General features: G+C 51.3%; 1 protein-coding gene across 2 annotated transcripts in view; it reads left to right on the plus strand.

Moving 5' to 3' along the window:
• Positions 1 to 3,358: 3,358 nt before the first annotated feature.
• Positions 3,359 to 12,879, plus strand: part of DNMT3B (DNA methyltransferase 3 beta) — an 88,022-nt gene continuing 78,501 nt past the window's right edge. For both annotated transcript variants that reach the window (XM_065566346.1, XM_065566347.1), the window contains exon 1: positions 3,359 to 3,382. In XM_065566346.1, coding sequence (XP_065422418.1) covers positions 3,374 to 3,382 — 9 coding nt within the window. In that variant the 5' untranslated portion in view covers positions 3,359 to 3,373. The remainder of the gene's footprint in view (positions 3,383 to 12,879) is intronic.

Raw genomic sequence — 12,879 nt, forward strand, 5'->3', positions numbered from 1 at the left:
CTGGCACGAGACCAGGCCTAGTGTCTCAATCACGCTGAGGGCAGGAACTGTGCTGCTGGGCCTCCTTTCTCTTCTCACCTCAGGCCCCTTCTAGGAGTCCCACAGCCAGGCCCTGCAGCCACAGAAGGGGGAAAGTCGTTGGGGGCTGTTGGCATATTGGGAGGGCCTCGGGGCTGAGGTGGGGAGGAGAGGCTGAGGGGAATGGGGCCTGAAGGAAGAAGGGAGAGAGAAGTGAAGGGAGGCCTTGGGGTTGAGCAGAATGGGGCGGGGAGTTGAGGGGAAGAAGGGGCTCAGTGGAGAAGGGAGAGGGTGTGTGTTGGTCCAGAAAATGGCGGAAGTCCGTGGCAGGGTCCCTGGGGGAGGAAATGGGGTCGTGGGGCTGGTGAGGATGGAGGGGCTCAGGCGATGGGGTTGAGGGGCTGAGGCCGTGAGGGGAAGGAGCAGAGATAGAGGAGAGGTCAGACGATTGGTATCACCTGCCCTGAGTGTTCCAAAGGCATGAGTCAGGCCCCCAAAATCGTGAGACTGGCTTAAAAATAATGAGATTTTTTTTAAAAACCATTCATCCAGGGTCATTTTCTTTGCCCGCTGGTTTTGGGCCCATTGGGGCCACGTCTTCCAGCTTTTCTCCACGGCCACAAGGGCTGGAGAAATGAGAGCTGAGATTCTCATGCCTCCAGGAGCTGGGGCTGTAAGTGCCTGGCGATGCCCAATTCCCCTCAGCCTCTCCTCCCCATCTCAGTCCCAAGGCCCCTTCCCCCGCCCACATGCCCTCAGCCCCCAGCTACTTTCCCCGTTCTTCAGGGGCTGCATGGCCTGGACCACTGGGAGGAGCCGTTCGGGAGGAAGCGTTTTCCTGAGGGTGGATATGGGCCCTGTTGTGCTTTGCTCTATCCCTGTATGAACTGGGGTGAAAGCAGATTGAGACAGGAGGGGGAGCGCTCACTGCACCAGCCAGCGTTTGCTCCCCGCTTGGGTTCCCTTTCCTTTCACCCTGAACACGAGAGCTTTACTTTCACAGTCCCTGCGAGCTGCTCCACCACGAGGGGCCTCTAGCACCACCAGGCCAAAGCCTGTCTGCAAATGTTTTTAATTCGGCCGGGTCTGAGTGTGCATATACAAGGGCTGAGCCTGGAGTGGTGTTTTTCTCAGGGGCAAAAGCTGATTAGCACCAGCCCCCTGGCAGGGAACAACAAGACTGAGGCGAGGCAGCCCCTCAGTGCAGGCACTCCCATGTTTGTGAACTGTCATGTTTTGATGGGAAAGTTTTGGCAGGCACCAGGAGCTCCTAGCCACGCCGCTCCACCAGGATCTCTCGGCTGGAGGGACTATCTGTGACCCACATCTCCAGTATGCTGCAGAGAGAGCCATGGCAGTGACCAGGCTCTCACATACTCGTCTGACACGGTTACTGCAGACATGGTTCACACCGCAGCATTTTTCCTGGCACAGCCATGTGTAGACTGCATTGGCTTGTCCACACCTTCTGCCCTGCCGCTGTATTTGTACTGGAGTAACTGGGCAGCTGTCCCACACTGCCGCAGCTGCTGGTGCCAGGAACTGTGGGTGTTTTTCACATGACTCACACGCTGGGATATCCTGCCCAGCCCCTCTGCTGAGTCTGCCGGTCGTGCTGAGGACACCTGTCTAGCAGGAGCTTTTCTGAGACCAGCCAATCCATTTCGTACAGGGCCCTTATCAGCCACCTGCTGACAAAGACTTGAATTCACTAGCAACCCGAGGAAGCTTTGACCCAGCGAGAGTTTCCTAACCTGTCCCTAATGAGCCACAGAGTCGAAAACAAGGACATTTCTGCTGTTTTGCTGAATCGGGGGGGTGTAAACTACCTGTCATCCCGTACCGGTGCCTGTGATGGAAATGCTCCTATAGGGGAAAGGTGCTTTAATGATACTGCCAAGGTAAGACCCATCTCTGGCCAAGAGAAATCTGTGCGTTTGTAATAACAGGCTCACTTTGAGTCCCCCCTGCCCCATCCACACTGGCGTGGGAATTAAGTCCAGGAGCCATGTTCATCTCAATTGATTGGCCTCTTACAGTTGGTCTGGCTACTTCCACCCTTTCATGTTCTCTGTATGTATAAATATCTTTTTTCTGTGTGTTCCAGTCTGTGCATCTGATGAAGTGGGCTGTAGCCCACGAAGGCTTATGCTCAAATAAATGTGTTAGTCTCTAAGGTGCCACAAGTACTCCTGTTCTTTTTTAGTGTAAATACAGTTCCAGCTAAGCTGGTTTCTAGCAGTTTGGAGACCTGTGAGGGCAGGGCCAGCGCATCTTCAAACCATGGATCCTTAACTCCATTTGGAGCCCAGTGTAGCTAGGAGCGAGGCCTTATCTGCCCTGCAGCACCTACTGCATTTAATCCCACTGTTTACACACAGCCCTGCTCCAGAAGTCTGGGCAGTGCAGAGCCGCGTCCTAACGGTGTCAAAGACCCAGGCGCTAACAGTGGAAAAAACACACCCAGCCCAGCCCAGCCCACTTTCTGTACCATGCTGCAGCACTTGGGTGTCATTCCCTAATGTGCAGTGTGAATGGGGAAGGGCGACACCTTCTCACTTGCATTCAGAGTCCCTGCTGCTGATTGCAGTGACAAAGATAAGCTTTTACTGCTTTTGACTCCTCACAACCCAGTTTAGAGTGAGGGAGTAGCTGGGTTCTATCCCTTCTCCTGAATGAAGCAACAAGAGAATTATTTCCCAAGCTACGTTTACAATGTCAGTCAGCTACACCTGGGCAGCCCTATGTAATGGGCATCTGGTGTCACCAGCACAAGAGGTTCTGCAAGGCTCTGGGTAACACAGAGATCTGTATAAGTCTGCCTGTCCCAGGGTGAGTCAAACCTTCATCTCCGGGCTCTGACCTGTACTTCCAAGTCATAGGGTGCTGCAAGGCCTGCTGGGGCAGGGCTGGGGAGAGGAAATAAAAGCCAGGTCACTTTCCCAGTCTGAGGTTAGGAAGAGCTAGAGAGCAGCAGCTAAGGAGCCCTCGAGGGAGAAGAGCCAGTGTCTGAACAGGGCTCCCCATGGAGAGAGAGCTGGTGGCAGTGCTGCAGGAAGGAGGCCTAAAGGCAGGCGGGCAGTGACCCAGACAAGCGAGGGGAGGAAGTAGCCGCAGGAAGGGAGAGGGAAGTGTGGAGCGTGGGCCTGGGGTATGGTCCAGAGGAACTAGGCGGCTCTACACCTCAGCGCTGCCACCTGGAGATCAGTGCGGAAATCCCAGCTGTCCAGGGGCAAAGGGACTCGCTGTGATTTGGTTGAACTCTGATTTGTCCCAAGAGGAGAGGACTCTCGGCATACCCGGAGGGCTGAGCCATCCAACCACCAGAGGGAGACTGGGGCGAAAACTGCACCTGATGGGAGAGGTAAGCCATGCCCTCTCACTGCCCCAGGCTACACCTCCACAGCCTCCCTGACCCCCACCTGCCTCAAGGCTCTTTCTCCTCAATCCTGAAGCATCTATTCCCCCCAGGCCCCCACCCTATTACAAACATTCTTTCTTCCTTCTCCTGTGGCTGCATTGGCAGCTGTGCGGTTGTACGAGGGCACTGATGGGATAATTTGGTCTTCAGAACTTGTCTTATGGGTGATGATGTGCAAGAAGAAAGAGCCCAGCTTGACTCTCAGATCCCAGCTTGAGCTTCTGGGACTGGCCATTAGAAAAGGCATCTCCTAACTCTGAGGTGAACATACCTGATATGCTGTCAGTGAGGCACAATAAACATGGGCACCCGTCCTCCCCCCTGCCTGTTTTACAGAGTTGCTTTGCGGAGCAGAACTGCACTTCAGCGTGGTATTAACACAGCTCTGTGACACTCGCTCTGAGGAGGCCAGACCGTGTTATAACCCATGCTGTGTAGAAACAGGCGCATGCTGCATTATCAAAGGCAGATTTGCAACACTTCAGAATTCAGCAGTCTGTGGCTGGCATTTTGGCTTGGCCTGTTATAAAGGCAGGGACCATTTGCAAAATCTGAATCCACAGATGGGTTTAGATCTTAACACTTCCCCTCATCTAAAGTTTGGGACAGTGGGAAAGACTTGGATCTGGGGCATGGTTCAGAGCCATCTCTACTCCCGGGCTTAAGCCTGATTTCACAGTGTGGACAGACTTTAGATGAGACCTACACACATGGCTAAAAATGTAGTTCTATCCCATAATTGCATCTGGTGCTTGGTGTTTACTTATGAACCCAGACAGGTCAAGTAAAAGATGTTTGAAAATGCACCTATTTGTCCTTCTTCCCATACAATGACACGTTCTTAACTTTAAGACCGTTTAGGAACATTGCACCTATAGGTTTCCTTCATGTGTGCAAAGTAGGAGCATTCTTTCTCTGTGGCTTGTGGAAGTGAATTTGCAGGCAAATACCCTGTGATAGGAGTAATGACGCTTACTGAGTGCAAGAGGGGGGCTGTGAGGTTTAATTAATCAGTGTTAGTCAAGTGCTGTGAGATCCTCAGCCGGGGGGGGGGGGAGGGGGGGGCGAAGTGGGGGTGCGGGGTGCTACATAAAAGCAGAGCAGTATTACTGTCTCCTGCTCTAGCTGCCATCGGGCGGGTGTCCCACACAGTCTGGATTATTTTGGTGTTTATGTCCCATAAGAGCTACAGGGGAGGCCTTCTAAGGTACAAAGAGGGGGTGGGTGCCAAGTCTCTTTGAAAGTCAGTGGGGGCTGGGTGCCTAGCTGCCCTTGGAAATCTCCCCTGCATCTGCAGGGGGTTCTATTTACAGGCCAAAGAGGAACTAAGGGCCCAGTCCTACAAAGTTCTGAGCACCTCCAGCTCCCATTCAGGTCAATGGGAGCTGGGCGTGCTTGGCATCTTACAGGATCAGGCTCTGACTAAATCACGGATTGGGAACTTACCTATAAAAGCTGGTTCTAGCTGGCAACCAGGCCTTGGAATAGGGCCACAGATCTACTAGTCTGCTTGTTCCCGGGGCTAGTGATCCTTCAGCTAAAGCCTAGAGGGGCTGGTAGAAACCCACAGAGACCAGCGAAAGGATCCGAATGGCAGCTGGAGGGGTTTCCACTAGCTGAGGTGCAAGTGCTGCCGCTGAGGGCACAAGTTGGACATGCACAGGAATGCAGAGGGCCATGTCTCCCCGGGGTGGGAAGCTGCAGGCAGCGAAGGTGTTGTTAGAACGCAGTCAATTAAATGCTGATTCCGGAAACTCTGTCTCTGGTGGGGCGTGGGGGAGATGTGGCGTTAGGGTGTATCACACAGTGTTGTAACACTGCACACTCAGAGCCCGGCAGTATTGACCGGGCCCACTCTTGTGGGAGCCGTTGCACAAGAAAAGACAGCAAGGAAACCAGTCTGAGAGGGGGAGCCGTGTTAGTCTGAATCGGTAAAAAACAACAGAGGGTCCTGTGGCACGCGTCCGACGAAGTGGGCATTCACCCACGAACGTTTATGCTCCAATACTTCTGTTAGTCTTAAAGGTGCCACAGGACCCTCTGTTGTTTTTTTTCAAGGAAACCAGTCACTCAAGTCAGCAGCCACTTTCCTTCTTTGCCTTTGACCTGCAACTGCTGTGCGGAATTCGCTTAGTGGTCCTTTGCCACCCTCTGCTGCCTAGTTCTCTGCATTGCAAGATGGCATCTTTCCTAAGCTATAAATAATGCTTTGTCCATTAGGGGGTAGTTATTGTGCACGAGGAAAACGCCAGGCATGATTCCACAGCCAGCCAGGGGACAGAGATGTGGAGCATTTTCCTGCTTCAGAGATGTGAATGGCAGCTGGGAGTGACTTAGCAATCACTCTGGGGAAACATTTCTTTGTGCACATGGGCCTGCCCTGGATCAAATTGCTCATGATCTGAACGGCCTCCAAGGCTGGCTGGTGGTAGGGTGACCAGATGTCCCGATTTTATAGGGACAGTCCCGATTTTTGGGTCTTTTTCTTATATAGGCGCCTATGACCCCCCACCCCCGTCCTGATTGTTCACCTTTGCTGTCTGGTCACCCTAGCTGGTGGGGATGCTCAGGTGTGTCTTGGTTCTGATCCAGACAGAGGAGCTTGAGTCATTAAGTACAGACTTGAAGTTCCCCGGGTCTGAAAGGTTTGGTGCTCAGTCCCTGCTCCTCTGCTGTGGGGAGGCTCTTTGGGAGAATGACTCCGTAGGAAAAGAGAAGCAGAGGAAAGCAGCCTGCGGGGCTGGACTAAATGCACAGATGGTTCTTCTGCTAAGGGAGGTGCTGCAGCCTAATGACTAGGACACAGGCCTGCAAATCAGGAGAGCAGGGTTCGGGTCCTGGCGGTGTGGCCTCAGGCAAGTGATTCTGCCTCAGTTTCCCTATCTGTAAAATGAGCATTGTAAGATGCTTTGAAATCTCCAGTTGAAAGGGGCTGTACATAGTGAGCGCTAAGCATAGTTCTTTGAGCTGCTATGTATTAACAGTATGAGCATCATGCATAGAAACATTTTGTGGACTGAAGCATGTATCCCAGTTCCTCACATCTTTGGGCTGTGCGGCTGTGACCCAGAACAAGCAGTAAATGCGACTCCCGCTCAGACTGTGGAATCTGACTGATTCTTTAAACCTGTAGCAGGAGGGAGGCAGGGGATGGTTTAGGGAGAAGCTCTGTAGTGAAGCAGAGATTGAGGGGCTTCAGGGATGACCATCTTTTCCCCATTTCCCGTGAAGTCTCTTGTTCAGCATTTGAAGAAAGCACCTCTCAGGCTGATTGCTTTGTCACATGACCATGAGGAACAGATGTTTGCTTTTAAATGGCAGTAAAAGTTAGGTGGGAGGAGATGACTCAGGGGAGCATTAGCAGGATACCAGCTTTCCCCCCTCCAGCTGACTGGTTGAAATCCAGCATGGGTAGGTAGTAAATGAAAGCTGTTAACTCAGCGGTCTTAATCCAGTTTCCAGTGCCCAAGGGTGCCAGTCCCCACTGGGTGTAACTGGCACCTTTTGTTGGGAATCTCAGCACAGAGCCAGAGGCCAGGACTGCACAGACCATGGAGACTCAACTCCCTCCAGGTCAGGGCTGGATGGGTCTGGGGAGTTTGTTCTGCTCCTGCCTGTGCTGTGTGTGTTCTCGGATAAGGGGAGGATTTCAGCCTGTAGGTCTGTCAGGCTGCCAGCCCCTCCCCGAAACATCACATGGACACACAGGGGGGAAAGGGTTAATCTGCTGGTGTACCTAGTGCACTGGCAGTAAAGGAGTTAACACCTGGGCTGTCTTTCTTTGGCCACTAAATCAGGTGGCATGGTCTGGCAATAACTTATTAGTGATTCAACTGTGTGTTAAATCAATGCCCCTGGGACAGCACAGACCTATAAAATGGCTCTTTGAACTGTAGAAAGAGCCCTGGGAAACGGGGGATGGTGTTTCCTTTGCTGTTTGGTGCATGGAGCTTTCCAGGCACTAAGAAGAGTTAGACATGTGCATTTCCCCAGGGCCATTATAAGATCTCTGATAGGTTTATTTTATTCTTGCTGAAAAGTCTTTGCAGTTGCATTTGGGATGATTCATGACTTGTCAAAGCTGAGCGATCACACCTGAGTGATGGGGGCACGGGATCGGTCACCGCGGGGACTTGCTTTAGTTGCTCTGAGATGTTTTTAGCATGGGGGAGTCTGAGAGGACGGTGAGAAATGCTCCAGGAGTGACGGTGTAATAGATATTTGGGGGTGAAGACCCACCACGGCCTCCACTGAGCCACTCGCCCGTCTAGAAATGAATGTGGGTTCTTTTGTGTTTGGAAAAATCACCAAAAGCCCAGTGCCTTTGAGTTAGATACTAATTTGAGAAGTAATTATTTGAGATGTCTTGGGATCCGAACATCCCTGAACTTGGGTGGGCTTTTGAAATCCAAGCCTGGACCTGAATTTCTCAGCTGGTCCCAGTTGCTGTAATGGGCCAACCCCAACCACCCCCTTCAACTTTTGGGTTGAGACGCCCAGCCCCCTCCCCCTCTTGCTGCAGTGCCATGAGGCTCCAAAGTCCCACAGAGAAACTTAGCCGATTCTTTGCTTGACTTAAGTGTGCGTAGGGTGACCAGACAGCAAATGTGAAAAATCGGGACAGGGGGTGGGGGGGTAATAGAAGCCTATATAAGAAAAAGACCCCAAAATCGGGACTGTCCCTATAAAATCGGGACATCTGGTCACCCTAAGTGTGCGCTTGGGGGAGGTGGCCCAGTGGAACCCTGAGGAGGCTGGTGCTGTCAGGAGGAGATGGAATGTGGTCCTCTGTTCGCTGCCGTTACACCTGTAGATCCTGATTTACAGTGGAGCATAGAGTTCAACCACCAGCTGTTGGTCTGCATGCTGGAATCACTGGGTGAGGTTCTCTGGCCTGGGTAAGGCAGGAAGTCCGATTACGTGATCATGACGATCTCTTTGAGCCTTAAAATCTGTGACTTCTTGGAACTTTGGTGCCCAAGAGTTTTTCCCAAGGCAAAATGTTGTGTGTGGTCAATCCACAGGATTCTTTCCTTTGTTGGTCCCCACCCCATGGTGCGAAAGTAGGTGCCTGGGCATGAATTCCATGTACCGGTAGACAACACTGGGTCTGGTCTGAGAATCACAAGTATTTCCAATACATCTGGTTAGGGGGAGGAGAGAAGCCAGGCTGGACGGCAAGATGAGGTGCTAGAAACATTGCCATTGCCTTGCAAACCAGCGCTCTTTCCTCACGCAAGCCGGCATGGGAGCCAATCAGTCTAGTCCAGGTCCATATTCAGCCCTGGGCTACACATACAATGTAGATCGACCCAGCTACGGCACTCAGGGATGTGAAAAATCCACACGCCCTGAACACGGTAGGTAAGCTGATCTAACTCCCAGTGTAGACGTGTAGGTTGATGGAAAAATTCTTCTGTTGACCTAGCTGCTGCCACTTGGGGAGGTGGCGTGCCTCCCTCGACAGAGAACCCCCTTCCGTCACTGCAGGAAGTGTCTATACCACAGTGCTAGAGCAGCAGTACACCGTGCCCTCCGTGTCTAACCAAACGCCTTAGTAAGAGCAGGGATGGGACAAGAAGATTCGTTCCGATAGCTGGGAGAAACCCCACTTTTGGCTGGAGACTTGGCATGCGCCACTGTTGGAGGATTCTGGGCGAAATCCTGTTCCCACTGCAGTCAGTGACGAAGTGCTCATTGACTTCAATAGGAGAGGATTGGACACAGGACTGATCTGAACCCGGGGGTGCTCTCGCAGGTGGGTGCAGCGTTGTGTAAAGTAAATCTTTGTGGGAGGAAGTGGAGCTCGAACACTCTGAGTCCTCTCAACGATATTTGTGTCTTGGCAGAAATCTGGCAGCAGCCAAGTGTTTTACAGTCTTATCTAGTATTCTAGTTGCTCCTCAAGGAGCAAATCCCCTTTTAAAGGGAGGCAAATAAGCTCTGATTTAGGCGCTGTCTGTGCGGGCTGAGCAGAAGATTAGGCGCACTGGGCCAGAGCTTCAGCCGGCGTAAATGGCATCGCTCCACTGATTTCAATGGAACTGCGCTGGCTCAGACGCTGGGCCAGATCTTCAGCTGGGGTATCTCCAGGAGCCAATGCTCTTCTATAGATACTAGTGCATCAATTCCAGGGGGGGGATTTAAGGCCTCTGGCCAATGAGAAGTTCTGAATCCCACCACCTTCTCCTCCACAGTGACTTCTTTCTAGACAAAGCCTTTGGCACTCCTCCATCAATTGTTTGCATTGATTTGGTTACATTTTTGTGTTGAATATTATTTGTTTTCAGAAAAGACTGGGGAGGTGGAATTGGACAGGAGGGGAGGAGTGTACTCAAGAGTGCAGAGCTTTATAAAGACGAGGGGAGGGTGGGGGAGTGAGGTCATAGCTTTCACTGAACCAACTTCTGTTGGTGAGAGACACACGCTTTTGAGCTTACACAGAGCTCTTCTCTTCAGGTCTGGGAAAGGTACTCCGAGTGTCCCTTGAAATATATTAACTACTTAGGCTAAACAATCTGTTCCCCCTAGTATGTAGCTGTGACACTCCGAGTACCTTCCCCAAAGCTTCTCCCTCTCACCAACAGACGTTGGTCCAATTAAAGATATTACCTTCCCCACCTTGTCTCTCTAATATTCTGGGACCAAAACAGCTACAACAACAGTGCATATGAGCTTTAAAAAGGCAAATAGTGCGGTCTCCCTGTAGTCCCTCTGAGTTCCTAGGGTCAGTCTTTGGCACTGGTCTGTGTTAGCATGGTTCTAAAGAAGTCCTTGTCCTGGCTGAACTGGGAATCTGGACTAGAGCTGGACTGGCAACAAGAATGTTGTGAATGAGTTGTCCGGCACAAATCAGGCTGACCAATTTTTGAGCAGGGGTGGTTAGTAGCATGGTTCAAGCCATAGTGTGGACCGGACCTAAAAGGCTTGGTGTGCTAGAGGGACTTGCAAGTATATATGGTAAAGACTGAAGCAAGTTCGGAGCATTATTCATAGGGCTGGAATGACACCAGAATGACTATTTGGAGAGAGATTCTGGCCAAAGGGCCACCAGCCTTGGGTAAGAAAAGACTCATCTGTAGCATGTAGAAATCAGCTCAGGTTTGAAAACACAAGTGGTACTTCTGTAGTGCCCGGGGGCAGGGTGAGTGGGTCACCTCCACTTCACAAGGCAGGAAACTGAGCCTCTGGGAGGTTAATTGACTCGTCTTAGGTCACACAAGAGGTCAGAAGCAGAGATCAGAATAGAGCCCGGGGTTCAGGTTCCTTGTCCTATGCTCTGCCCATTAGACTTCCTCTCTCCTCCTCAAGTCTTATGAACAACCCTTGACTGAGTTACAGCTTCCCATCAAAGCCAAGCCAAGGAAGCCACAAGACGCCTCTGCAAATAGAAACTGAAGAGACGTTTATACAGAAGTCTTGGGAACAAACGAACCATCGTGTGTATTGCATGGTTCTGCCAGGAATCAGCTGAGTTTCCCCAAACCGGTCACTGTGTTCCTTCCGGGATCAGCCCTGTGAGGACTAGCTTTATCCTTGATTTAATGGCTAGAGGGGTGTGACACTGAATCCCTTTTCTCTGAGCCCGGGGGCTCCATCTCTAGTTCATATGACCTTCCTGATACTTTCTAGTAGACCAGTGGACTCACTGTTGTGTCTTTCTCCAGACTTGGGAAAGCCCAGAGAGATTAGCAACAGCACCAGGCGTGCTCTACAGCGTAACTGCGGAAAACACTTGCAGTAATTTAGCCACATCTTTTGGTTTGTTTTTGCTAGCAGGTCAGAGACTTTAGCAGATGTAATTCACATCCATTAGCAAGGCAAGCAGTGATGGCCTCCCACTACCCTGCCCAGCTGCTGGTGGCCTGGTGTTATTCCCCACATGCCCTCTGCATTTGTCAGGAATTCCAAATGCAATGTTCTCCCCCCACCCCAAGCACATCTCTAGTAAGAGATTCTCTGAGTTACTCCCTCTTCCCCTGACCAACGTCACAACCTTTCACTGTGAAATGCAAAACATTCTACCCAACTGATTGAAGATTCCACAAAGTAGAAGAGGCCCACAGAATTAAATGACTATGCGCCATTAAGAGTACACAGGGCATGTCAGACAAACAAAGGGGCTCGGACATTGCGGGGAGATTGTCAGGGTAGGAAGGCTTCCTGAAAGTGGGTTTTAAAGAGAAATCTGAAGGAGCTGCAGGAGGATGCATGGTGCATTTGGGGGGTGTTCCACCCAGGGGGTGAAAAAGGATGCAAAGCCAGGCATAAGAGAAGACAAAGGGAGCACTTAGGAGAGGGGACCGAGCTATGTTATTACAAAGCAGTTGAAAACAACCCTCTTTCTGCTCTAAGTACGTACAAGGCCCAGGTTCAGGATGCCAGGTGAGCCCTCTGACACCTGCTGACCTCCTAGCCCCTCCAGGCACTAGTCCAAGTGGCTGTGATAATGTTATTGCAGAGGAAACAGAGCCCCTGAGGCAAAGGCGCTTTCAAAATAGTTTAAAATGTCACCTACGTCTGCAGGCAGTAGCCCCAACTGCGCTGCGATCTTAGCTCACTTTTAAGAAACTCTGCACAGCTTCCTTCTCTTCAGTTTGTCTGGGGCTTGGGCTGTGAAATAATACTGAATCGCCCGCAGGCTGGCTGAGCACTGACCCCATGGGGAAGGCTGATTAACCCCATTTTACCAGTGGGGAAATGGAGTCACGTTAAGGGCCAGGTTTTCAGAAAAGCTTGGCATTCAGCTGCTCCCACTGAAAACAGTGGAGGAGTGGGATTCTCCACGATTCTCAGTGGGAGCTGCGCTCTCAAATATCCCGCTGCATGTGACCTGAACAAGGTCGCAGAGCACGTCACTGACGGAGCTGCGAACAGAACTCCGCATTCCTTCCTCTCCAGCCCGTGCGCTGACCACTCCTAAGCAGGCACTGAAATGGTGCCTGTTTTGTACGCTCCAAGCAGGGGGGAGCTTTTCATGCTTAGAGGAGTCCTGTAGGGATGAACTAAATGGCACAGAATTACAGAACAAAGTACAGACACCATGTGCTAAAACTTCCCTCCTTGCCACATTATTAGCAGTGGGAAATGTTCATAATCACAACTGAATCTAAAGTAGCCCTTCCAGGAGCTGTGTGGGCAGCACAGCCTCTTCTCCCTACAGCTCTGCTACAGAAGTCTAAAAAGAACAACTAAATTAAAATGTCATAAACCTATCAGAGCACAGGACCAATCGGGGCCTATCTCCCAAAATGGTATCTGTTTGGAGGATACTTCGAAGGATTTGGCAAACCTGCATCCAGCCTATCTCCCAAGAGTCCGTCTTTTCCCGGATTGGCAATCACCCTGACCTAGGTGAAATTCTCTCCAGTGCAGAGCCTGTACAAAGCATTGGTCATGTGCTGGCTCTCTGCAGAGGGGAGAACTACAGTCCCTGGACG

Source organism: Chrysemys picta, chromosome 13 (assembly GCF_011386835.1).
Source record: "Chrysemys picta bellii isolate R12L10 chromosome 13, ASM1138683v2, whole genome shotgun sequence".
Taxonomy (NCBI): domain Eukaryota; kingdom Metazoa; phylum Chordata; order Testudines; family Emydidae; genus Chrysemys; species Chrysemys picta.